The sequence below is a fragment of the Calliopsis andreniformis genome, chromosome 7, assembly GCF_051401765.1.
Source record: "Calliopsis andreniformis isolate RMS-2024a chromosome 7, iyCalAndr_principal, whole genome shotgun sequence".
NCBI classification, from domain to species: domain Eukaryota; kingdom Metazoa; phylum Arthropoda; class Insecta; order Hymenoptera; family Andrenidae; genus Calliopsis; species Calliopsis andreniformis.
In genome coordinates, this window is record NC_135068.1 from 9,900,054 (window position 1) to 9,926,542 (window position 26,489).

Here is a 26,489-nt window from a genome sequence, read left to right on the forward strand (position 1 = left end):
ATTTTATTAAGCGCGGCGCATTCGAGAGCCTCGACGCAGATGAAATATTTCCGAAACTATTTGCTGTATTTGGACGACTGGGAAATTGTTTCCCTCGCGAGGGGGAGTTCGAGTTAAAAAATTATTAAAATCCAGTTGCCGTGAAATCAATTTGACGTTAGCCATGAATAAACTGTAAATATTTTCTGGCCGTTTTAAACAAAGAAATGAAAAAATCGAGTCTGCTGAATTATTTCGTTTTATGATGCTGTTATAGGTGTTATATCATTCAGTAGACCGTGCTGAGTGATTCTTTTATTTTCAAATTCGCGAACAGTCCTGAATTTTTCCATATCCAGTGTCTACTATGAGCACACATTTCCACGCATTTAAATGTATAAATGTCCACAGACTCTGCTACCAGAGAAAGAGTACACAGAAGCATGGAAGCCAGGACAGCAGAATGAAACTCCCATCGATTTTCGCGGCTATCGGGTCCTGGAAACGCAAGAAACAGAGAGACCTCTCTCGACGACGCGTTCGCCACTCGCATAAATGCATCGTACCTTACTGGCAACCAGTTGCACGTGCTCGCCCCGTCATGTCAATGAGGCATAAACGAGTGAATTCTCAAGCTTTCTAGCTGCACGCAATAACTTGCACGCGATCACGATCAAGTGTGTTTCGTTTGACATCGATCAGCTGCTGTCGACGAGGGCAACGATAACTCTCTCCCTCCCTTTCACCTGGTTGTTGCACGAAACGCGGGAAACACGGGCGCAACAATGTTGACAAAGGTCGCAAATCGTGGGCGGAATTGGGGTCAAGATCGAACGATTGTCGATGCAGATTCGCCAGCAGGACGCGTTTAATCTTGTCGACAACTAGTTGCACTTAATGCAGCGTCTATCGTCTATGCTTTCAGCGAGAAATTTTCCATGGCATCAAGATTTATGAGGTTCATAAGCCTTCTCATGATTTTTGAAGACTTTTCTCAATTTTCCAGATTTTTCAGAGTTTCCACAGATTTCCCAGAATTTTTGGAATTTTCCATAATTTTCACACATTTTTCAAAACTTTTGCACATTTCCTAGGACTTTCCAAAGATTATGCAGAATTTTTCAAGATGTTTTAAGATTTTTCCAAGATGTTTTAAGATTGCCAAAAACTCACTAGACTCTCAATATCCTCCAAACCTCCAAGATTCTTATTATCTAAGCCAATTTTATATTTAATCCAGAAAAACGAGGGACGTCGAGCTTAGTCCCTCCTGCTGAGATAAGCTGAACTTCAGGAGTTGATGCGAAGGCGTGCTGAGAAAAAGCAGCGCCAGTGTTTTCTGCTTCCGGCTAAGATTTCGCTTCGAAAAACAGTTTCACGATCGAGTTTCCTGGAATAAATTTTGCTGCCTGTGTAAGTACACGTTATTACACAGTAACTGGTGTGTACTTCCCCCTTTAGCGGCCTGTGGGATCCATACATTATTACAACGCGAAGCTGCCACTAAATATTGGTCAGGGGAACATAGTATCGATACAGTTCGCAAACAATAATTTAATAAAACTTCCACCCTCGCATAACGAACTTGGGGATCAGTGAACTGGATTTCTCGTTTAAACATCAACTATGTGGACTCCTAGTGACCTTTTACTCGCTTTTTAGAATTTAATTCCTTCGATTTTTTGGTCCTTTTATTCTGAAGTTTTTCATATTCACACAAATTCAGCCCCAAACAAAAAGGTACTCTAGTTACATCAAAATACATGCAAGAAATTCTAGAGAAAATATGCGCACAAGTAATTAAGAGTTAATTTCATGCCCCATCCATTCTGCAGGGTGTTCACCTTATCGAATCTAAGTCACTTAACACGTCCTAGTATATGTTACAACCTGCCACGTTTTGGAATACGAGGATAATCCGCCCGACTACGAGGGGCGAAATGCATTAGGGTAAGGCGAAAGACTCCAGCGCAATCGCATTGTGAAGATGGACAGAAACATTCTCTATCGCACGGTGTAACCAGCGAGGCTTAATCTCTGGATTAACGTCCCCCAGAGCCCCGTGGATTGCTTAATTCGCGGCCCAGGCCCGCGTCTAATTAGATAATTAAATTGGGCCGTCCTCATAGGCGGTCGAACCACGACGGAACTTCCTGGATCTTTTGATCGCCCTGGCTCTTAATCTCTTAATAGAAATCTCGTCTTGGTTCTTCGCGGAATACAAATAGGCTCCCGCTGGACAAATTGCTCGGGTGATGATCAAGTTATCGGTTCTAATTGGAAAACTATCTCTTTAGCGATTATTGAGGCTTGGCTGGACAGATCGAGAATGTTAATCATGAATGGATTATGTTAGTTTAAGAAATGTATTAGGTAAAAGGTTTGGAATATCGCCGCTAAAAACTGTGTCTATTATTCCATGTCCTGAACAAGAAGAATCGGAAAGGCAGTCTTTTTATCGACCCTCTGTACTCGTAACAATGCTGTAGCCTGTTAAGGGGATGATTGTCTACCTAGAAGCTACCTTTCTACCCAATTATCCTATATAAAGGCACACTTCACCGAGCAATCGCTGTTACTGCTTGGTTCAAGGACTTGTGCACGACTGAACCTGGGCTGGAAAAGGAGCTCGATTTATAATGAAGTAAACATCCCCTGCTCATTACCCAATTACCCTACGAACTCGGACTAGCTGACAATTAGTCTCTCTCACGTTGCACCAGAACAAATCTCAAAGGGGTGCAAATGCTGCGCCGATAATTACTCAAGCTGATTAATAGTTTCGCAATTATGCAGTTGCTGTATCTGATAAAAGTTCCCATCATTTGTCGTCCACTATCTAACGCGTCACAGATAGACCATTATCTGGTTCCCTATAATTGTACATTGTACACTATTCATTTTAAGTTCCTTGCTCATTTTACTTGCCATTTTGTATAGTCATTGTTAACCTATCATATGATTCAGAATACACGAATATTCGTAAGATTTTTGAAAACCCTAGAGCTTTAAAAATTCCTAGGGATATCAAAATCCCTAGGGTTTTCAAACTTTCTAGGATTTTCAAAATTCCTAGGGTCTTCAAGATTAGAGATATCACTAGAGCGTCAATAAATAAAATTCCTAGGGATTTCAAAATTCCTGGGGATTTCAAAATCCCTACAATTTTCAAACTTCCTAGGATTTTCAAAATTCCTAGGGTCCTCAAGATTAGAGTTATCACTAGGGTGCCAATAAATAAAGTTCCTAGGGATTTCAAAATCCCTAAAATTTACAAACTTCCTAGGATTTTCAAAATTCCTAGGGTCTTCAAGATTAGAGATATCACTAGGGCGCCAATAAATAAAATGACATCACATTTCTCGAGATGAAATATATTGTTCTAACTATTTTAAGAATTCATAGATTATCTCGCGGCAGACCCACTCAACATACAACGTCCAATTATCAATTAATTAAGCGAACAAGCGTAATCAAAGGAGCAGCGTGTAGCAATCTCTCGGCGCGGAGCGACCCGTCCTCGAATTAATCCACGGTAAGACGCGTGTTTCCTCCTCGCAAGCGTTAAACGTCGAAACGCGACGACGTCCGGGACACGTGACATCCCAGCGAAAATGCATTTCCATCGACCCACTTTGCTCCGTTACATCGGCACAATGTGCCAGCATTACGCTCGTTCGATACGATTCTCCGTTGCCTCCTTCGAAATTCGAGACTCGTCCAAGTCGACTCGTAGATTCCTTCTAGAGACTCGATTTCACATCCCATCCACCCTTTCTTTCATCCTCGAGCATCTCGAAGAAACTTTTGTTATTGTTGTCATCCTTATGTTTCAACAGGTGAAAATATAATTTATACTGTTTCATATGATTAGGATAAATTTGTTCCTGCTTGCATGTGCAGCAGAACGCAAGGGCCAAGTCTGACCTCGTTCGCGTTCAGTCAGGGGAAGGATGCCATCGAGCCCTAAGGCCTCTGGGACACATGCACATCCTTCATGCTGAACTGACACGCGTAATCAAGCTTTCATAAAGATGATCGCATAGCGGCCCAATAGTCCCCGCCGTAAATAGAGTTTAGTAGTCCCACGCGGGCGAACGTGTCGGATGGCTGGTCAAAATTTGCATTTACGATGCACTCCGACGAGGTGATCGTAAAAGCTCGGAATTTCATAACCACCTGAAGGGTTATATCCTGCCGAAAATATTGGCCCGAATTGCCGTATGATTCAGGCTTCGCCGCAACTTTGTTCGTAATATCGCTCACTCGCAGCCGACAAGAAGGTACGCGATCGACAAGTTCCCTCGAACCCTGTTACACTTTTCTTTTACGGCTTCGATCCAATCTACGTTCAGCCAGCGCAGATGTTTCGAGATCCGTCGCTGCTAACGCGTGACAAACAGCTCTTCGGAACACACCTTTCAAACGTTAAACTTTACTGCGATTCAGGACGCGTATAAAATTTCCAGAACAGTATTCTAATCCTATAAACTTCGTACTTTAAGAGATCCGAGAGAGAAACTTGTCCAATATTTCTGAGAGTAGTATCGATAGATTGCTAACATTTTCCCGAGTAAAATGAGCCTAAACACGACACAAACTGAATAAAGTTAGCTTAGGGTTAGGCGTAAGTTAGATCTTGGTTAGGTCAAAACAGTCTAGTAATGATATCATTGAATCGGCGATACTTTCCTGAAAAAAATGAGCCCAAACACGATATAAATCGGATCATATTGACTTAAAGTTAAGTTAAGTTAGGTCTGAGGTTAGGTCAGATCAGGTTATAAGTAGTACCAATGGATTGCTGAGGCTTTCCCGAGTAAAATGAGCCCAAACATGGTATAAATAGTATTAATACAAATAGTACATAACCCAGTTTAACCTAAACCGGACCTAACAACGCTTGGGCCTGACGCGTATCTAATACAGCTGAGACCTAACCCGGATGTAACACTGCTTAGGCCTAACCGGAAACTAATCTTACTCGATTTGTGTCGTGTTTGGGCTCATTTTACTCGGGAAAACCTCGCCAAATCACTAATACCACTTCTAATTCAACTTGACGTAAGCCAGACCTAACCTAACCTGACCTTTGCTCAATTTTTTCCGATTTGCGTCGTGTTTGGGCTCATTTTCTTTGGGAAAACTTCAATAATTCATTCATACTATTTTTATACGCATTAAAATAGTTCCATGCGAGTTTCATTTAGTTTAAAAAAAAGTAAGATTAATATCTGCAGTGATTTAAAAAAAAATTAACCCACAGTACTGCACTTTGTCCACTCTGTATATTCGCTGCATTATTCAGAGCTGATTATATATTATTTGCAGTGACGATACATGTATGTATACTTGCAGTTTTTTGTCAAGTGGGGTTGATTGCTTCTCTGTTCGTTATTGCCGCGCGTTATGTTTTATTAATGGACCCACGAGGCGGCAAATGCAAATGGACGTAGTTTTTGCGGCGACAGTTTCCTTGAGTCCCACGAATTTTACATATGGAAATAGATTTTTCTGCCGGTGAATATTTATGCCGACCGCTTCTCGCGATACCGAAATTTCATGCTGTCTCGCGGATGCAAACGAGCCGTACTTCTGGCCGTCCCGTGACACTGATGATCGAGAAGATTTAAGGTACAATAACACTGGAGACCGAAGGATTTGAGAAACGGTTTCACGAACTTTCGAACGATCACTCGTCAGAAGTTCGTAAACGAGCAGCGCGAAATTCCCCGACCGAAGTTTTAGGCATTCAGCTTGTGTTTGCTCACGTTTCAGTGGTCTTAGATATCCGCGGCGAGTATAAGTTAATTTACATCGCGGTCTCCTCGGCGTTGGCTTGCTTAGGGAACTAATGAATACATTCAGCGTGCACATTGCCAAGTTCGCGTGCCTGCGGTTCGGTTTAGCCGACACTCGCCTCGACCGAGTTTCTCCCTTCGGCGACTTTGCCTTGGGATTAATCAATGTCCCTTCTTGTTTCGATTGGAACAACATTTTATGATGATTTTCTTCTTGCAGAGGTTCCAAACACAGGTGTGTTTGCTCTTGAACCTCCAGACAAACCTAACCTCTTCAAAAAAATTTCAGCCAGTTTACACTCTGTTACGTGTACTTTTCAATCTAAACTTCTTTCAATGTCTATGAACTCTCCCAAAACTGTTCTTCAATTTCCATTACTTCTATGCTCCTTTAAGTAAACATAACCTCTCAAAAGAGGTCCCAAAGCTTCCTGCTTGCTGACTCTTAACCGAGAGGGAATTGTCACAGCATCGAATGACGCCTCCGGACCACTGCAAACAAACTTTTCGCTCGCAATAGCGTGTCCAAACACGGGGACAACATTTCTCACGCAATATCCGAACCGGGGCGAGCAGACGACCCTTTCGATGCTCTCGTCCGCGGCGAAAAGTTCAGCTGGAAAACCACGCGGAAACCCGAAGCTAAAAGCACCGGGTGCTTCTCCAGCTCGCGCAGAAAATGCTTCATAGCTCAACGAGAGGCTTTCAGCGGCAAGTTTCGACTCCTATGGAGTTACTCGTGTCAGGAAAATCTGTCCCTCGCACCATCCATGCTCTTCTGCCTCCTATCGTCCCTCTTTCTGCTCCCATTCCCGATGTATCGCGAAGGAAAGCAAAGAGGCAGCGTAAAATATTTTCGACGCCGGATCGACGTCCTTTCAAATAATTTTCCGGCCCGTCGACGTCCAAGTGTCCATTGGCACGCGATTCATGGATCGCTTGAAGAGCAGTATTTAAAAAATGCACCGGCCACTGTGCGCTGCGCCTGTTCCGGGAATTGTCAAGCTTCACGCGGAACGAGTCCTGACACGGACACGCGAATCCTGTTGCAAAAAAACCTTCGACGAGCGCGCGGGCGAAATATTTACTGTGATGGATACGAATATAAATAGTACTGTGCAGGCTGTGCCTGCATGGCTACTATGATAGATCGCTGGCCTGCAGAAAAAGCAAATCAACCGGACAAAGAAACTGTGTATCGCTCCAGCGTTGCATGTACTTTGCATCGGTTACACAATATCGTGAAATATTGCTAGAGATATAGAGGCAGTTTTCATTTTTAAATTTCCTGGAATATCTTTAGTAGAAGTTGCAATTTCATCGTGTCCTTCTTCTTGTTATCTAGCAAAAAAATTTTGGGTTTCATTAAAATCGAAATTCTAATTTCTATAATTTTCAGTCTGTTGTGTTGGAAGTAGTAGTAGCAAATTGCTGAGAATTTTCTGAGAAAAACGAGCTCAAACACGGTATAAATCGGGCTAATTTAGTCTTCGATCACTTATCCGGGGTAATGAAGCGGAATTAATTAGAGTCAAATTAGTCCGATTTATGTCGTGTTTCAGCTCATTTTCTTTGGAGAACTCTGAATAATCCATTCATGCTGTTTTCAGCGAGGCAGGGTGAGAATTATAGGAATCTGAATATAAGAAGCTAAAGAGGAGTAGAAGTCTTGTTCAAGAGGAAAAATCTTTCAAATTTTCAGACGTCGACCGGCGGAGTCTCAGCGATTCATTTTCTACTCCCTAGATTCTCTCTGTCAGAGCTTTTTCACTCCACTTTATCGTTTCACGCCACGTGGCACAGGAATACAAATGAATCGCATTGGTTCTCGCGCTACTACTTCTCTAAAGCTGCACGTACACGGCATCATGTTGCTGCACACGATCATAATCCGACGATATCACGATCCTGGTCCCATGAGAGCGGGGGAATGGCAACCTGCACTGCAACGACCGAAATCTCGGTTAAAGAACAGAATCCGTGGAACACTGGTTTCATGGTAAATGGAAAAGTGGGAAAAAGTTCGCCGGAAATACTCTTGCCGACAAAACAACTATGTACCGAGTTCTTCAAGAAGGTGGAGGCTCCAAGTTCGAAATTACCACGCATTACGTGGCATCCTTCGCTCCCCCTTGCTCCCCTTGTCCCTGGATGTAATCCAGATAGCACAGGACGTCTTGAAGACGTCTACTTTATGTCCATTTTATGCCTGGACGTGTTATGACAGAATTTAGACGCCTCAAGAATATCCAACAGCGTACACCCCGATTCAAAAGTTAGGACACTTGCTCGATCATATTATATGTACTTGGAGAAAGTTCTAAAATCAGTAACAAATTGCACTCAAAACGTGTTTGACTTAGAATTTATTCTACTACCGATGTACTAGCCTGATGAGACACACCGAAATCAGTAGAATATGTCTCGAATCAGACACAGTAAAACCAGTAGATTAAATCCTAAGTCAGGCATAGTAAAACCAGAATAAGAATAAGTCCCTACTCAGACACAGGAGAATAAGTAAAATGAGGTTTAAGACAGACACAGAAAAGACAGTAGAATAGGTTCCAAGTCAGGCACAGAGAAATCAGTAGAATAAGCTTCAAGTCAGACACAGCGACATCTTATTTTACTTTAGCATGTAGAATCACCCTTAAAATTTCTGATCATTAACGATTTACATTATAAAATAGGAGTTCATTAAAGATAGTAGGTGTTCTAATACTTTTGGACGTGAGTGTACGTCTTAAGGGCGTCCAAAATTTGCGTCTATAAGACGTCTTCAAGATGTCTACTTTTTATCTGAACGTTTTCTAAATATAATTTGTCTTTAAGAAGTTTTTAACACGTCTCTGTGCTACATGGGAACTGTTTTCTACAGCCAGCGCAACATTCGATATCTCTCCAAAGAATACGTCCACCCTTTCCCAGTAACAGAAGGATTAAATAATTGCCGCAGGAAATTCTTCGTCTCGCAAGAATTCCAACTTTCACAGTTGAGGGTAAAAAGTTGTGAAGAAAATCGTTATAAAACTTCCAGGCGAAATATTGCTATAATGGAAGCGCAAACTTCCCTTGACAAATATTTGTAATGGAAGTTCACGAGTTTCGATGCGAGGGCTAAGCAAAGAGTAAGCAGCGCCTAGTTATTGATGCGTACCTACTTATTGGAACTACCCCCTCCATCTGGTTCGATGGCGAAACATCGTGTCGTCGATGATAGGAGCAAAGTTTGGAGAAGATGATGGAGGTGTGGATGTCGCGTATTCGGAGAATGGAATCGTGATGTTGTTTATCAGACTTCTCGTTCCACTACCATTTTGTGACTCATCGTAGTTTCTGTATTTTTTAAAATTAACAATTCACAGACCATTTAAGCTACAATTTGCCACGAGCAGATATCGCGTCAGACGCCTCCAAAATTTCGGACGCCCCATTCATCTTGACTGAAGAACGCCCTTATCGGGTGGCAGAAATAAAGCTAACCCTTATCTCGTGCATTGTACGCAGCGCTCACGTTGAAGTTACGGTCTGTCGGGATGTATACGTGCTGAGAACGTATCATAATGAAAATAAAGGAAAGGAGGAAAATGTAAGCGAACGACAATATCAAATTTCCATATTCAAATTTCCCGCCTCTGCCACCGCGGGATCTCTCTGCTCGATTTTACGAATATTCCACGTTTCAATTAAAATAATCACCATTCTTAACTCGTTATTAGAATCGCCCAACTTCGAGAAGTAATAAAAGAATCTTCTCGCTAAATTATGTAACAAGATTCGCTATAATCAGTTTTACATCACTCGGAAGCTTCATTTAACCAAAAAGAATGTTCTTAAATTGAGGACTGAATTTTTAAGGTCTCGCCGTTGGAAAGTTCGCCTCGAACAGTAAATGAATCCAAAGTTCGATAAGAAGCCATTGCTCTTCCAGTAATTAACTTTTTCCGAACGATCAAGGTGGTCAGGAGCCGGTGATCGATCGGAGAAAAATCGCGCTTACTTTGCTGCGTCTCACGGCAGCGACAGCTCGTGCCCAGGGAAAAAATGAACGTTTCTTGCGCCACTCTTCCGCAGTAAGTTAGCCGCTATCTCCAAGACACGGAAAAAAGCTCCCTCCAGCTCGCTCTGAGCGACACCCATCGCGCCCCACTTCCGGTTCCTTCCTGAACGAATCGACCGCCTCCCGGGGCTCTAACCGGGCGGAAAACACGGAAAGATGAAATTTTTTCGAGAAAATTCGAAGACTGAATCGAATTGAATGGATCTGTCGTCTGAACTCCTTTTTGAAAATCGCTCCAAACCCCAGAGGAGCTTTTAACCCTCGTATGACAAACGCAGGATCACTTTGGCGCTGATTCTAGTGCAAGATGTCAAAACTGTAATAAATTTATCTAGAAGAATTATAAAAAAAATATACTTATTTTATGCATCAAGTTCAAGCTATATTTTTATACATAATTCCTTCCCAAAAATAGTTTGCAATAAAAATTCTATTATGGGTCACAACCCAGATAACACACGTCTTGAAGACGTCTATTTTTTATGACTGTCTTTCAAAATGTCTTAAAGATATACTGATTTGTAACATCAGACGTCTCAGAGACCCAGAGACTCTTAAAAACAGTTTTAGGACTTTACTGGATGTCTGCAAGACGTTTTTAAGACGTCTCTGTGCTATATGAGATGACCCTGCATTCATCTCCCGTTCGTTGAAAACCATTCTACTTCCGAGGGTTAATAAAAATTGATTCGCTCGAAAAATCCTTCGAAATAACGAGCGAATCAGAGCGTCAAACTAAACTCGACTCATTCATTACGCGTTACGTAAACACTCAACCAGGGGATCGGCGAAATTCCGAATCGATTTGAATAGTGGGCGAAGCAATCGAATCGACGCCAATTATCCCGCCGCGGCGGCACTTGACAACACTGGCCTGGAACAACCCGAAAAGAACGCAATGGTGGACAATGAATTCGACACGGTATAATTCACGATCTTTTAATTGTTTCCGCGCGCCGATATGTCCGCGGGAAATTATTTCCAATTTTTCATCCCACGCCTGCGGACGTCATTATATTCTGTAATCCGATAGCGTCGATATAGTGACGAGGAAATTGATTCTCTCGCGGGATGATCGACGTTTGACAATTTCCTGGTCGCGTGATAACTTGTAAAAGCCATAAACAACGAACGGATGGGATCCACGAACGTGTTCGGAATAATAGAAACCCTTTGTGGCACAAATCTCTCGTCGATGAAGGCGACTCTAACACCGTAAATCTTCTACAATCTCTGGCGGCCATATATCTCGAAGGAGAGCGCTTTTCTGGATTTCTCGGGATCAGACGCGGAATTTAAAACAGATCCTGAAGTAATTGTTCGAACGTTATACCTTGTCGGTGATTGATGCAACAAGATGAGAGAAAGCGAAGACCACAGGAGTTCTGCGTTAGTAAACGAAGCTTCCATGTAATTTGAGGTTAGGTTCGAACCTTGGGCGACTCAGATACTCCTCCTTTTATAATTTATTCTGAAATAGATACTTTTCTGAGGTCCTGCGTCATTATACAAGCTTCTATAATTGTGGGCAAACTTTATTCAAGAAACTGCATTTATTAGTCCAAGATAAATATCCAAATATGCGTTTTCTTGTTTGTGAATCAGTAATGGGAGTATAACTCTCAGACCATGACTACTCGACAATAAAAGAAAAATTGAGTTGAATCGTAAAACCTCTCGTTGTTGTTTCTTCCGAGAGATTCGATGAGGAAGTTCAACAATAAAAAGCGATGTGCTTCCAGTGACTTCCTGGAGTCTATTTGAGAGTCGAACAAGGGAATATTTCACAACATATAATTTTCATCCGTCTTTGATTCAATTTACTAAAATATGCCTTGAAAATAGTGTTAATAAATTAGTGAACTTTTTTCCACAAAAATGAGCCCAAACAAGACCCAAATCGAAGTAGGTTCTTATCACTAACCCAAGGTAATAAATTGAAATCGATTAGTGTTCGTATAATCCGATTTATATAGTATTTGGTCTCATTTCTACTGGAAAAATCTCGACAATCCATTGATACTATTTTCGAAAAGGTGGAACAAAGATTACAAATACTTTAATATATAGACCTGAAACAAGTGAAATCCGATTTCGTCTGGCTAAGACATGTTTGTGACCAACAGACACCTTTCTTCCTGGATTCTAATAAATCTCTAAGTAATCCGAATCGATCGTGCTCGCGAAGAAAGCGCGAGCATTTCCAAGCAGTGGCGCGGAAACATCGAATTCTTCCCCTGTCGATGAAAAGCAGCCAAGGCGATACTGGCGTGTGCAAGTGCATCGCCATTGTTGCGTTACACGACTGCAACAGCTTGTCCATAATAGGGAGCCACGACTTTTCTCGAAGGCTTTACACGGCGCAAGAATCTCCAAAGAAACTGGCAAAGTTCAGCCAAAGGGACCCCCTTCATTCTAGATACCTTTTGGAAACTTTCGCGATCAATCAATCTATCTCTCCCCTTCCTCGCAGCAATTTGCAACTTTTACGATCGTCGAAGAAAGTTTCCGCGCTTTGTAGCCGCTCTAGAAGCTGACCAGATCGCAGTTTTCGCGAGCCTCGATGATAACTTTTGCACTCGACTAATTGTAGAATATCGTGTGTTCGGGCGCGAGCAAAGAGGGCGACAAGGACTGTTAATTAGTCCTTTCAGGACTTATGAGGAGCCAGAGACACTCAGATTTTCCTCTTCTGATGATAATTTGCACTTAAATTAATTCCTACGTGCCCTGTGTGTTTATGCGCGGCATTGACGTGGCTGGAGTAATTGCGAGCGCGGTTATTAGGCGCCCTTTGAAACCGGAAGAACGAGAGGGACCCTTGATGACGTTCTGAGGGAAATGTTCACGACCACTTAGTTTATGAAAAGTCCGTCTTCCCATCCGAGGATTCGAACCAGAGCTATTTGCGTGGAACCAAGAGTCTAACTTTGTTTCACCCACGGCATCACTGGAACCACGTGATTTTCAGCTCTACAGGGCGTTCCAAAAGAAATTGTCTCCCGAGGAAAACATAAGCTCAAGATTCCCCAGCGCATTAATTTATCTCAGAAACAAGCGTTCCACCCCACCCAGACCAAACGACTAGCGAGACTATATCGAGTACAGCGCGTATCTCATAAATCACAAACCGTAATTAAAACACAGCGCGGTGAAAAGTTCTCGAAGCCGCTCTCAGAGAAGTGGGATAGAGAAAAAGAGGAACCGAGTTGTTGCTGGCCCGGAAAATTTCCCAGGACGGGCTGATTGCCTTTTGCACGCGCGCCAGAGCTTGCAACCAATCCCGCAACAGCTTGCCCATAACTTCGCCCGCGGAGAACGCTTTCTCGTAATATATTCAGTACATGAACCTAAAATGGAATTTATGCTAATCGACCTTGGTACAGGGCGATAGTCTAAACGAAGAAGGGCCACAAAATCGAGGAAAAATGCGCGCGGTAGCGCTTTAATGCGCCCGCCTCGGATCGCCTCGGCCCGATGATTCGTTCTCTTGATCCTCCTCTCTCGCTGCCATCGGACAAAGAGAAGAAAAAGCTGCGCTGCCCGGAAATAATTTAGGCCTGATTGGAGCCCCCGCCGAAGAGCGATTCAACGAGCCCCTGGCAGAGCTTTGATTCATCAGCGAACCCGTAACAAAGCAGATTGTTGACGAAATATCATTTTCGCTAACTATGCTACCCGATAAGAGGACACTCGACCCGAGGACGAGTCGGGCTCTCCTGACCCACGTGATTAACGTGGTCCACGGAATCTTTGAAAACGTATCTGCGAGGGCGCCCATGCTAAATTTAATCGGGCAAAGCTTGTGTGCAGCTTGCGGCGACCTGTTTGCCCTGCCTCGACGTTAGAGACCCCTGTTTGGGTAGTGTTTTAACTCCGGCACGAGGGAAATTAAATTCTTGTCGATCATTTGACCGTTCACCGCTGGTAATGATATTAAAGAACCAGCCTCAGGCTCCAGGGCGTGGATCTGGGTGTAATTTGTCGGAACGAGTGGCCCGAATTGCTGCCAATTCCCGAATAAATCTGGACCAGAATTTAGCTTAATTACTGTAACTCGGTTTTAAATATTGCGCGCTTGAGAACGGGTGTACCCTGTCGAGCTTCGAGTGTCGGTGTGTGCACGGTGCATCGAGGCGGACGAAATAAATCGTTGCGCCTCGTCAGGGCCAGTCCTCAATGCTACACCCATTACTGTCCCAAGTTCGTCGCTATGATTGAAGCCAATGGAACGCGCTGGAAATGTACACATAATATCGGTTAAACGACGGCGGCTGCCTCCACACGCACAATGCGACCCCAACTAATGTGCTTCGTGATCGATGTTAATGTAAGGCTGGCGGATTGAAAAGTTTATCGTGCCTGATAATGTCGACCGCGAAACCGCCTGTGGTTGGGGAAGGCTGCCCCGTGTAGTTTATAACAATGTGCAATTTATGCGCAAAGGAGGAGCCATCCTAACCTTTCGGAAGTAGCATCAATGGATTACTGGAAGTTTTCCCATGAAAATGAGTCAAAACACTATATAAATCGAACTAGTTTGACACTAATTAATTCCAATGTGTCACCCCGGATAAGTGATTCAAAATTAAACCTGTTTCAATATGTATCGTGTTTGGGCTCATTTTCATTGGGAGAACTTCGTGAAGCAATATATGTATTCAGTTTTTATATAAATAAAACGAAATTTTTCTTTCGAAATCCTTCCAAGCTTCCACTGCTTGCTTCCACGCGATTAGATTCGAGAACCTCTCACCGCCATTAGCATAAACCTGAAATCTCTTGACAGGCTGTTAAATCCGCGAGCTAGGATTGCTTATCTCTCTTATTTAAAATTTGATTTCATGCAAATTCCATTGCTCACGGGATCGGAGAGCGAATCATCGGAAAATACATGAAAATCTGGGAAATTCAGCGGAGCCAGCGCTTCGGACGTCTGCTTCGAGGCTGGGTAAAAAAAAATGGCTAGTGAAACTTAGCAGGGTGTGTATAATAGACACCACTCTATCAAAGTATTTTTTACAGTACGTGGAAATAAATTCCACTGAATATAGCGTAAAAAAAGCTGAAGAAGGTTGCTAGAAAAAACTGCGAGGAAGATACACACTTGAATCTGTTTTCAGCTGGAAATGCACTACCCCTGCTGCATTAGCAAGCTAGTCTATCAGCGGAGGGTTGCAGCCAATCTCGCGCCATGACAGCTAGCCTACGGTTCAAGTAACTACCCTTATTTCGTTTCGCCCCGCGTCTGGAGCAAACGAGCACGCTTCCCCAGTCAGAGCCTCCTAATCGCTAATCACTGATGCGCTATCCGCTTCGCTCTTTAAGGTAACTGCTTCGAAGATAAGCCCCCCTTCCTTGGCGAAAGTAACACGATCGGATAAAGTTTTTCGATTCCTCGTAAACGCTCAAGAAGCAGCTGTATGGGGCTTATTCTATCGAGACAAGAGCAGCAGAGTAGAACCTAATTCCTCATTCCCATTCCTCGAGCTTTCGTTCTACCATTCAAGGGAACCTGTAAACGCTGAATTACGTGGGAACTCTGAAACTCGCGAAAAACAACTGTAACAAGTGTGGATAAATAGTATACGTGAGCTTGGGGGAGAACAAGAAATTTACTCGAAACAAGCGCTCATTTAATTACAACACCTGTTCGCTCCTGAATTTATGAGCAGAACTAAGCGCGAGCTTATTGGGAAGCGCTTAAAGATTAACGCGTTCGTTGCCACATCTCTTGCGTGGAGGACTGTCTTATTGAGGAAATTTTCAAGATTTTTAAATTACACGATCTCTGATGGTGGTGAGAACAGAGCTATTAATAATAGTTTAAAAAAATAATAATAATACTAGATCCAATCTAAATCCAATCTAGGTCTAATCTAAATTAGATCTGAGTAATGATCTGATCCCACCATTTACTGCAGCAAAACTTGTTTGCTCTAAATAATTTACAAAAATTCAATAAATATACTAACGAGCTTATAACGAGTTAGAGTGCTATAACAAAGTACCATTCGGATACCGAATTTAGGAGCTGAGAATGACTGAGAAAAGCAGAATTGTTGAAAAATTGCACCCTGTAGTTATGGATGCGAGTACAATTGCAAATGTGGCACTGTCGCAGTGCATCAGAATGACAAAGTTGCATTCAATCTTCCACCGCCGCTTCAGTAGCTCCCTCGTAATTCAAGCCGCTGCGACGTTCCATCATTTTACGTCCAATGCATAAATTTTCAAAAGATTCGCCGCGTCGAGACGATCGCTGCTATCGCGAGAGCCACTGACGTGAAGAATACAGCTTCCGGGAGACTTTATTGAGAAACTTCTACACCACTCTCGAAAATAACTAACGTAGAGGTCTTTTAGAGCACAATAATTCTTATAGCCGAATTTGCATGGAGTTGGTGCAAGTCTGGTGTTTTTTCCTTTGATGACTGTATGCATTATTCAAATACTAGATCCATACTTATGAAATGTGGAGCTTGATTGATCCAATTCTTTTCCTCCTTAAGCGAACGTAGCATATTTTTCTAATTTAATTTTTAATATCTTCATCTTGCTGATCTCTTTTTCAAAAATTTCATTAAAACTTCACTACCAACACGAGGGACGTCAGCTACGCGGTTAATTTTTGAACATTTAAGCTCCATTTATTGTACCACCATTTAGCTTCCAATAATTCTAGTATCCTCACTTGGCAGTTTTGATCCACATTCTCGCTTGAATTTCGCGCCACAATAAGCCCACAACGGTGTCTAGGACCTCTGGGAATCCCAGATATTCCAATATACGTGTACATATGTATATCTATCGAGAGATCGTGAATTTCCCGATGAATATTTTTCCACGCAATCTGACGCGATTCTGGTCGAGCTTCCTCTGTCCCTATTGTTACTCCCTCGTGTCTATGTGGAAAGAAGAAAGCCTCCAAGGGGACAGGGAGGAAGGATCGTGTCGATAACGGAGGCAGATACGAATTACGAGCTCTTGGACGCAGCCGTTTAAATTATAGCTGCCACTTAATGTACTACGCACCATAACCAGAAGCCCAAACGACTCGACAGCTTCGTCGAGATCGCGTGTGCCAGGAACTCGTAATTGTTTTGAATTAACGATACTTTAAGCTTCGGGCCCGGGCGTCCCGTCTACACTCCGCTACTACACGTTTCGAATCGGGGACGTATTCCTGCTCTTTCCCCACTCCGCCAGATATTACCAGTTCAGACTCTCCACTAGATGCAGAGTAATTACTTTTTGCCGACTTTTACGATGGCAGAAAATAGAGTAGCTTCATATTTCAAATATAGTTAATTATTCGCCTAGTTCATTTGATTTCACCCACTTTTCCAAAAAGAAATGCCTTAAAAATGATTCACTGCCAACAAATGATTCTAGCTGCGTGACTAGAATTGAATGAACTGAAAGGACACTGTGCATGTCAAACAATAAGTTTCGTGTTTTCTATCACCATGGAGTATGCTTTACGCCAGACCACGAACTGAGTGTAAAAAACAGGTTGCAATACGATTGTAATGTCAATTTCGGTAAAAATGTTCCCTGACTGCTGCATATGTATACAAGCTCGATGAAAAATCCAGTTCGACCCAATTTTGAAAAAAAACACGATCTCGCTATTCAAAACAGTTTACCCTCTGATGGACCCGCGATACACGACAAGATGGATTTTTATCCCACCAAAAATTTGAACACGGGAAAAGGCCAACAGAAATTAAATCCAACGAAAAATCCATCTCGCCCACCGTCAAATCGCTTTTTTATTAATCGCTCGCGAAATAAAAAGTGCAAAAAAAAGTGGAGAACAGTCAACGCGTCCCACGGTATTATCGATATTACATTTATCAGCTCGGTTGCATTGAGAACTGTCTCCCTCCTTTTTTTTTTTTTATTTTTGCCTAGTAACAATCGAGCCATTCTTTCTGCTACAATATTTCTTTTAAATAAAAAAAAATAGAGCACAGCAGGAAGGGAGACACGGCGCCGGCTGTCGCGCCTTTCAAACGCGCAACAAACCACCGCAGTTATCGGAATCGCATTAATCTGAAAGACCAAGCACACAGAGATCTGTATCTTCTGTGATAAATTCGCGGTAGAAAAGGGTACAAATCATTTATGTCGGACTACGTTTGCGTTCTCATTGGACAGATCTGTCTGTGCAACTGACATACCTTTCAGAAAAACTATCATCTTTGTCTTGTGACAAAGAAAATAAATCTAGTAGACTGTTACTAGCCCCTTCATTCGCTATCATTTTATTGCCATAAGATCTGATTCCTTAGACTATCGAAATTTCTCAGATTTAAAAATTCCTTAGATATCCTAAAATCTCTAAAGTGAAATTAATTCGTATATGACTAGCTTTTAGATATAATAATCTTGCTTGTAAATAATTTCAGGATGAAACGTAAAAGTAGCTAAGATAGCCACTTACATCGACTAAGTACTGTATCCCCCTTCCAGAGAAGGATTTCAATTAAAACGTTGAGCAAAAGTTCAAACAAGGTGTGCACTTCACAGAAGATTTCAGGAGCACATTAAATTTTTAGATGAGGTTTATTCAATATGCAAAGCGGCTCCAAGTTGAAATTTATGAAATGAAGTGAATTCGGGAATGAAGTGACTTGATGAAATTTATAATCAAGAATAACTTGTGTTCAGCATAATATCCTTAATCCATGTTTTTTTTGCGGCACGCCCATTCCAATTAATTAATTAAACCGATTCAACGTTTCAAACCCTTCCTTGCTCATTAAAAATACAAATAACAGAAATAAATTTCTCAGCGCTGCTTGAATAATTATCTCGTGGTAGTCGTGGAAAAACCTTGAACATCCTCTCTTACGGGGCGTGATTTAACGATGCAATTAAGAAATTCTCGGAACACGATGTCCTGATACCCTCAGAGGTAAAAGGAAAACAGCGACCCTAGTAACTTACAAATTATCCCACGACCCGTTCAATTCTGAGACACGAAGGTCATTAATAGACAAATGGACCAAACATAGATTTCCACGCAGCAGGGAATCCTCATTCTTCTCAGAAAAATATCTCGTAAAACTTCGATCTTTCATTTAGACAAAAAACAAATAATTCTATATTGACGTATAAAATCCTACTTTGCTCATCAATTAACGCAGCGAGCAGTGATACGGCGTACTGTATTTCCTCACTAAAAGCTCACTTTTCAATGACGAGCTTATAATATGGAGCTTCTGTTTGATATCAAGTCATTCATAATGGACCACTTTGGCCTTACCAAAGATTTAGGTAATTAAGAAGCATCCTCATAATATTCCAGTGATACATATTTCTACGACCCAACTGCCCCAAAAAGTCCAAGCCATACCTTGTCAAGATCGATCTCCTCTTGCGAGTTGAGCTCCGGACACTTGAGGATCGAATAGTCCGTCTCGACGGAGTTGTCGGCCCGCGAGACACCGGCGAGAATCAGCACCACTAAGCACCACTTCATCATTCAAAGACTCTGAGAGATCTCTGGAACGCCTCCAAACTCACGGTGGTCGTCACGGCAGAGGAATCAATCACTCTCTGCGAGCATCGACGCGTGGATCGCGATCACTAGTGCCAGAGGTACCTTCGACCTTGCCGCAGACTTTGACCCAATTTTTCCGATGAAACCGTTCCAAGGATGCTGGTCCACAATGGTCCACACAGTCACCACTTAGTACCCAGAACCACTGTGCTCGGTACCCCAAGGAAACTGGTCCACGGGCTACCCCCAAGCGTCAACCACCCTTAGGACACCCTTCGGGTACGCGAGGGTTCAGCGGCGAAGGTTGTCAGCGAGGACACCAAGAGGCAGCATCGCAAGCCGCGACGACACTAATGTTTTCCGTTCCGCGCGAGTCACGCTATTTCGCTCTCTGTCGCGCTTCTGGCACGCTTTAATTGAACGCCTCGCACATCCCCGCGCTCAGCGTGATCGATGCTTCAGCGCATCTCCGTATGCTCCGTGCAGCTGGATCTGTGCTTGATCTCTGGTCCCCTGGATCGCGTCACCGGTCCAAATCCTTAAGAGCAACTGCCTGCTCGAGCGGGCATATCGTACGTGATGAAAAACAGCGATCGATCGCGGCAGGCCTCGATGAAAAGTGTCACTCTTCAGAGCGCGTGCATTTTACGTAACGGTTGCGCGGAAACGCAGAAACGGCGTCAAATAGACTTGGGAAATGCGTCGTAAGGCTGAAGTGAAATGAGTCACCTTTGTTGTGGACTTTGGATCCACTATGGTGGATCGTTGGCGAAAATTGATTGGTCACTGATTTAAATCACTGTCCACAGGTCAAGGGAAATGTGATAGTGGATCACACGATCGATGCACACACCACTGGCGAGGCTGTCGCAGCGAGTGGAGTGACGATCTATGGGTCCGGCGATCGAGTAGGCAGGGATGCGCACGCGGCGAGGTCGTAGGGCACTCTGACGTTCCCAGTCTGCTCGCTGGTCCTCACCACGTCCGTCGCGACGCCTCTACGCTCGGAGAGGGGAGCGGGGAAGTAAGAATGGACCGTGCACGCGACGGGGGATCGAAAATGTTGGAGGGATCGAGGTAGAGGGAGCGTTCTTTTGCTTGGAAATCAATTTTCTGAGGGGAGTGCGCGTGGGAGGATCGGTCAAGGCGAATTTTGGGGCAGACAAAAGGCTGACACGATCAAATTTTTGGCTTTCTGTGTATGCACGTACGTATATCCACCCGCGTGAGGAAACTGGCATACGACGAAAAAAGAAAATTGTGGAAAAAAGAGGAACGTAGTAAACTCGTAAATTAGATAGTACTTCATGTAATTAAATGTAAATAGCGTATGTGAGTTTTGTACTCGAGGTTTTAAGTTTCATTTTCAGATTATCGCGGTGAGATTTTCTGGAAATTTTGTGGATAACGTTAATTAGGCGTAATTAAAACTACGAAGAACATTTATGCGATAGTACGTGAGTAATTTACGAAAGGAATCCAGAGGTTGATACGTATGAAAAGACTATGGATTTAAAAATTGGATAATTGTTACATAAAAAATTAAAAAATTTGTATAAAGGTCTAGTTTCATTCTTGTTTTAGAATTACACCAAATGAAAAGATTATCCTTCTTCGAGTAGCAAGTCTACAATATGCAGACGCGAATCGATAGCAAAATAGCTAAACTTGCGTTTTACTTTTCTCCGTTTCTACGATAAGTAAAGTCGTAAGTTGCTTCAGAGGCTTTAGTTTGATCGTCTTTCCTGACACGGTACGTACGTACGTTCGTTTGTCGTACGTTTCGACGAGGAATTGGGGGAAAACCGAAGAAAAGCAGAAAAGAAACAAAGGGGAGGTTTTGTGTGGTACAGAATTGAGGATTACAGAAGAAATCGAGGAACGAAGGAAATATACGGAGCGAACGACTGTCGCAGCGAATGAGTTTTCAATTTTCGTGCAGACGACGTACGTTCACTGATCGAGACTCAATGGAAATCCTTTGAGAGGGTAGTATGTACTGTTCATTCATATTTATCATACTTATCGATAAATAGCTTATCAGATTATCTGCTTTGATTTATCTCCCATTTTTCCTGTTATTAATGAACAACTCGTGTATTTACTTAGAGTATAATTCATCAATGCATTCTTCATCCTTTCTAGGATATTCAAGTTTCCGAATTTTAAGAGCTGAAAGTTTCTAGATTTCTAAACTTCAAGCTATCTGAATTTTAAGATTTCTCAAGATTTTCTAGATTTCAGAGCTCCAAACTCTTGCAGCATTTCCATCATGATATCCCTCTACTACCCTCATCTCACATAAATGTTCCTCCTATCTATTAAGCAGTCTTACGTTTCATCGCTTTGAATGACGTATCGAGCAGAAACCTGAGTCTGACTCCGGCTCTCAAGCCAGTGCTATAGCAGACCAAGCCATCTCAACATAAGTACCACTTCACCTGGAGCGCACGTTACGTAACTGTCGAATTGTACGCGAAAGATAAGCGGGGAACAGTCGATGGCTGAATAGGGAGGCATACAAAGAAAGCGTGGCCCAGTCGACGGGCGCATCGTCCCAATGAAAACTTAATTCGTTCATTCAATCTGTCCGATGATTCGGTCTGCGGCCTGATAAAAGTCCGCTGACGCACTGGCGCGGCCACGGTTTCATTCGCGCTGAATTCCACTGAGGGACACAGTTCTAGACGAGGAAAAAGCATCGACGGGATGATTAATCGGTTCGGGCGGAATTAAACGCAGCCTTATTTGACGCTGGCTCGTTTCTGTAAAACCGTTCGAATCTCCATCCCCGACCTAGGAACAATGAAGCCCCGAACGGAGTTACTTTGCGCCAAGTAAACCATTCCTGAGCTCTAATGATATTACACCACTCTTATCTTCATGTTAATTAACTTGTATTCCGAGGCGAGCAAACTGAACGACCACTTGGAGGCTAATTAAATTATAGCAAAAGTCAGGGCGAGATTGGGTGGGTAGCGGGCAGCAATTAAGCAAGAACCGGTCGAAAATGTCGAATAACTGAAAGAGGAATGGACCGACACCGAGAGAGTCTCGGAATTTCATTTTCAGCTCCACGTTTTTTCCTCCGATCAAGGAGAGTCGCACAATTATTGCTGTCGAGAGGAGCGTCGACAAATTCCAGCGAATTTGCGCGACCGCAAATTGCCAGTTCGCGCCAGGGCTATATAGCTAAGCTTCTTACCGGGACCGGGTTGTTCCAGTCTGTTGCGATAATAAGTGCTCTACATCGATTCTGGCAGATACTGAACTGCGAGAACAATAGTCTCGTTTTTCTGTTTTACAGGATCGCCACTTATGCAATTCATGAATTGGAGCAGTATGTTAATCAGAACATTTCTTCGTAGGTAAATATTTAAATAACCTACTCAGGCCCAGAGGACGCTTCTGTTTAATCTACGTGGTAAGTTGTTCTCTTTAATAGTATGTCCGTTCAAGAACTATATTGATTGCCAGCCAATGTGTCAGTAGGTTTGTAAGTGATCGATAGACGTGAAAAATTTTCTTGGATGTAAATAACTCTGACAATGAGCGACTTTGTGCGATCCTTTTTGCAAAGTTGCAAGACTCAAAATATCATAAAACATTATGAGTTCAATCAGGTTTCAAAATTTGTTCAATTTCTGATCTTCTGTATTCGTTGCACTAGGATTCACTCAGACCAAACAGCACATATTAATATTTCACACTTTCACCGAATAACTTGCAAAACAACCACTGTACTTATCGTTGTTGGTGAGCACAAAGATAATGTTCCTCCTACATAGTGTTTCTCAATAGCACCAACCTGGTTACTCCCCTAAGTATTCCCTACATCAAGACTAAGTTTACCTCCACATTTCATATCGAATAAATCAAACAGGTCACGCGAGCTTAAAATCAGCTGGTCATGTTCATAGCTACACTTATCGCGAGAGACATATTTTCCCCCCAAAGCGCAAGGCATTCCATCTGGAATATTTTCCCCTGACAGGAACCTGTGAGAAATCGCTTTAAACGGCAGTTCTCGGCCCTGGGGTTGGCCGTAAAAATAAAAAAAAAAGAATAGATAAGAGATAAGAGGCGGTAAGCGGATCTCGCAGCTGATTCGCGACGTTCGAATCGCTCGAGCGAGCCTCTCGCGCGCCTTCCTCAGCAAGTGGATTAATTACGACACGACGGGGGTATAACCGACTGTGCCGAGCGCCATTACGCTACTCTAAAACCGGAGGAGAAAAAAAAACAGTGAAAGCGAGAGAGTAGTGCGGGGTGCCGAGGAATGAGTGGGCCTCGAAAACGTTTCCAAGAGATTTACATGAGGTACGCGTTGCAATTTGCTCTTAAAACCCAGCGCCAACTGAAAAATGCCCGGACCTATCCCACTTGGCCCGATAACAAACATTCTAATTGCGAATGCAAACGGGGACCGCTACCAGGGACAATGATTACGATCTGGATTATTTAGCCGACGAAAGCGACGCCAGCGTCACCGATATGAATTTATTTCCCCTAATTTATTACACCCGTCGGTTATTTACAGTCGGTGGTTGTTGGTGTACTCGATTCCCTCGGAATTTCATAAAACGCGAAACAGGGCGCGGAAAACCTGATTAATTCTGTCTGGCCAGTCGACGAATCGCCACGACCGCCGGATACGCGCTTTTTCCTGTAGCTCGCTTCCGGAAACAACGTTGACGGCTGACGGGTCGATCGTTATTATGATGTCGGGCACACCAGTAAGGAACCACTCAACCGAGTTCGGGCTAAACACTATATATCCATTTTTGGTGGAATTATAGGTTTAAAAAATATTTTGGGATTGGATTAGTGCTCGCTGGCTTAACCAATTACGAGTTCAAAGGTTTGAACGTCAGTCTGTCAAAAATAGAAGTATGCGCCTTACTTATGCTAAAAATCTATAGTAATAGATATCTATTGAAGCATCAAATATTTTATGGTTAGTTATAGGTTCAGTACGCCGAACACTACCAAACGCTCTTATCCTAAAATGATTTATGCATACTTGCACCCTGAACTCTAATCTTTGAAATCCAACCACGTGCCGACTTTTGTCCTCTTTTCCTTCGTTTTTCGTTCTCCATCCCCTTTTCCATTCTCTTCCACTCCTCCTAATGAAATTTAACGACCGCCATCTTGTAATCCCCTTTCCTCTGGCCGAAGGTGAACTATTGCAATTGTATCGTTTAAGTAGAGAAAACAGAGAACGAGAAATTCAATTTAGATTGAGAAAGGACTTTCAGGAGGTCGATGAATATTCAATATCTGAAAAAATGCGTAAATGGAATCGAGACAGCGTTTTACACCCTCGATAAGGAATTAATCATATTCTGTTTAGCTGAATCGACATTAACGGTCCTAAATTATGCGGTATAAATTGCACTGCGTATTAACGTCTGACATTAAGTAATTAGTGGACTAATTATTTAATTAATTAAATTTAATAATATCGGCGTATCGCCAAGAGCAGAGGGTGTGACAAACGACTCGCGTTAGCCGAATTTATACTGCGGCAGCATTATTTGTATTTTCAAAAGGCCCGTTAAAACGCGCGCGATACAATGAGTTTACAGTGGACTGATATAGAACGCTCTTGACGGGATATAAAATTCCGGTTTCGATTCGAGGATGATTTATAGTGTTTGTTCGGTCGGCACGAATGGTCGCGAAATAATTTGCAAAAGGTCACGATAATAATTTTTATATGCCCCCAACGGAACTTTATGATCTGGCGTTCTTTCTGTTGTATCTCTCAATATTTGATAACAATAATAGCTTTTTCGAGCGAGGAACAGGCAACAGAGGCGGTACGAGGGATTACAATGCATTTTCTCGTTCGTAGCCGGACGAACAACGATCGGTTTATCAATGCGAATTTAGAGTCGAATCAATAGGCTCGCGGATCAATCTTGCAGGGAAAATCGAACGGGAGGCTGCGTTTTGTCGTGTGTTTGTTCACGCGAACTGCGTTGCAAATGGAGAATGAAAACTGTATTGGACGAGGCCGGAAAGCGAATTTATTACATCACTCCAAGCGCTAAAATTAACATTGAAATTTCCTCTCGGATCAAGGTATTGCAATTCTGATTCGGAACGTCGGAAATGCATTGAATTTTATCCAATTGGAAAATCGATAGGAATAAGAGAATACTGCGAGTTGTGAATATGGTAAGAAAATGTTGCAAATGGGTAAACCCTTTATCTGGGCAACCCTCGAAACTTTTCCGTTTCATTGTTTCCTAACTCAATTTCTTCTCCGACTGTGATCTCCAATGGTTGAGGAAAACAGAATCGAACAAAAAAAATTCTGATCCTGTCCTCAGCGATCGGGGCATGTTACTTGGGTTGTTTCTGAAGGATCTTGAAAATACAAGGGGCGAAAGTGGTCATGCCGAAAGTGTGACGCACACTGTGATTTAGGGAATGACAGGACGCAAGAATCAATCGTTCTCGTCGAGTTGTAGAAGCTTGTCCAGCCCATTGAAGAGCTACCGTATTTTCGAATCCACCTCAGGGGACGTGTTGGCCGAACAGGCAGAATCATGTTTACTGTGCTCCGGACCTCACATCGTATACAAGACTCCTGAAGGAGCGTCTAGTGGGAAATATTTCCTCCGTGAAAGATGCTCTTGCTTTGCTATTGGTTTCGTAGTTTTGCACTACTTCCTGCTTTTCTTTATCTTGTTACATACTCAGTTCAGACTTGCTGGGACCGATGTACGGCGCCCTGCAGATTGTTAGGTTAGATCTGGGTTTGATCTTGGTTGCACCACCTTACAATATAATGTGTAATAATAACAATAGGTCTATGTTATGTTAAATTACGTCTGGATTCTGTCTAAGGTGGATTTGACTTTAAACTAGATTTGAGTTGTGTCTAGCTTAGGTTGGGTTAGAATTATATTGTATTGTTTTTTAATAATATATTACAATATGCAACACACAATGTACAATATGTTCCATCGTCTAGGTTAGGTTTGAGACAGAGTCTCACTTTTTGTGTTCCTGTTTCTTCATTGTATTCAAGAATATTGCGCAAGTTTAGAGAAGGACACTTGAAAGGCTACTGGAAATTCAAAGAAGCGAAGAATGAAAAGGTGAGAAATTTTCAAGTGGG

At 42.7% G+C, this 26,489-nt stretch overlaps 1 protein-coding gene and 1 long non-coding RNA gene across 2 annotated transcripts in view; one reads left to right on the forward strand and one right to left on the reverse strand.

The window, feature by feature from the left end:
- The window catches only part of LOC143181711 (uncharacterized), a 51,274-nt gene extending 31,929 nt beyond the window's left edge, over positions 1-19,345 (reverse strand). The window contains exon 1 of the mRNA XM_076382258.1: positions 19,208-19,345. Coding sequence (XP_076238373.1) covers positions 19,208-19,336 — 129 coding nt within the window. The 5' untranslated portion in view covers positions 19,337-19,345. The remainder of the gene's footprint in view (positions 1-19,207) is intronic.
- A 482-nt stretch (positions 19,346-19,827) lies between these two features.
- On the forward strand, positions 19,828-20,236 carry LOC143181712 (uncharacterized). The gene is made up of 2 exons (XR_013002328.1): positions 19,828-20,058; positions 20,164-20,236. It is a non-coding gene; the product is annotated as an uncharacterized LOC143181712 (long non-coding RNA).
- The last annotated feature ends 6,253 nt before the right edge of the window (positions 20,237-26,489 follow it).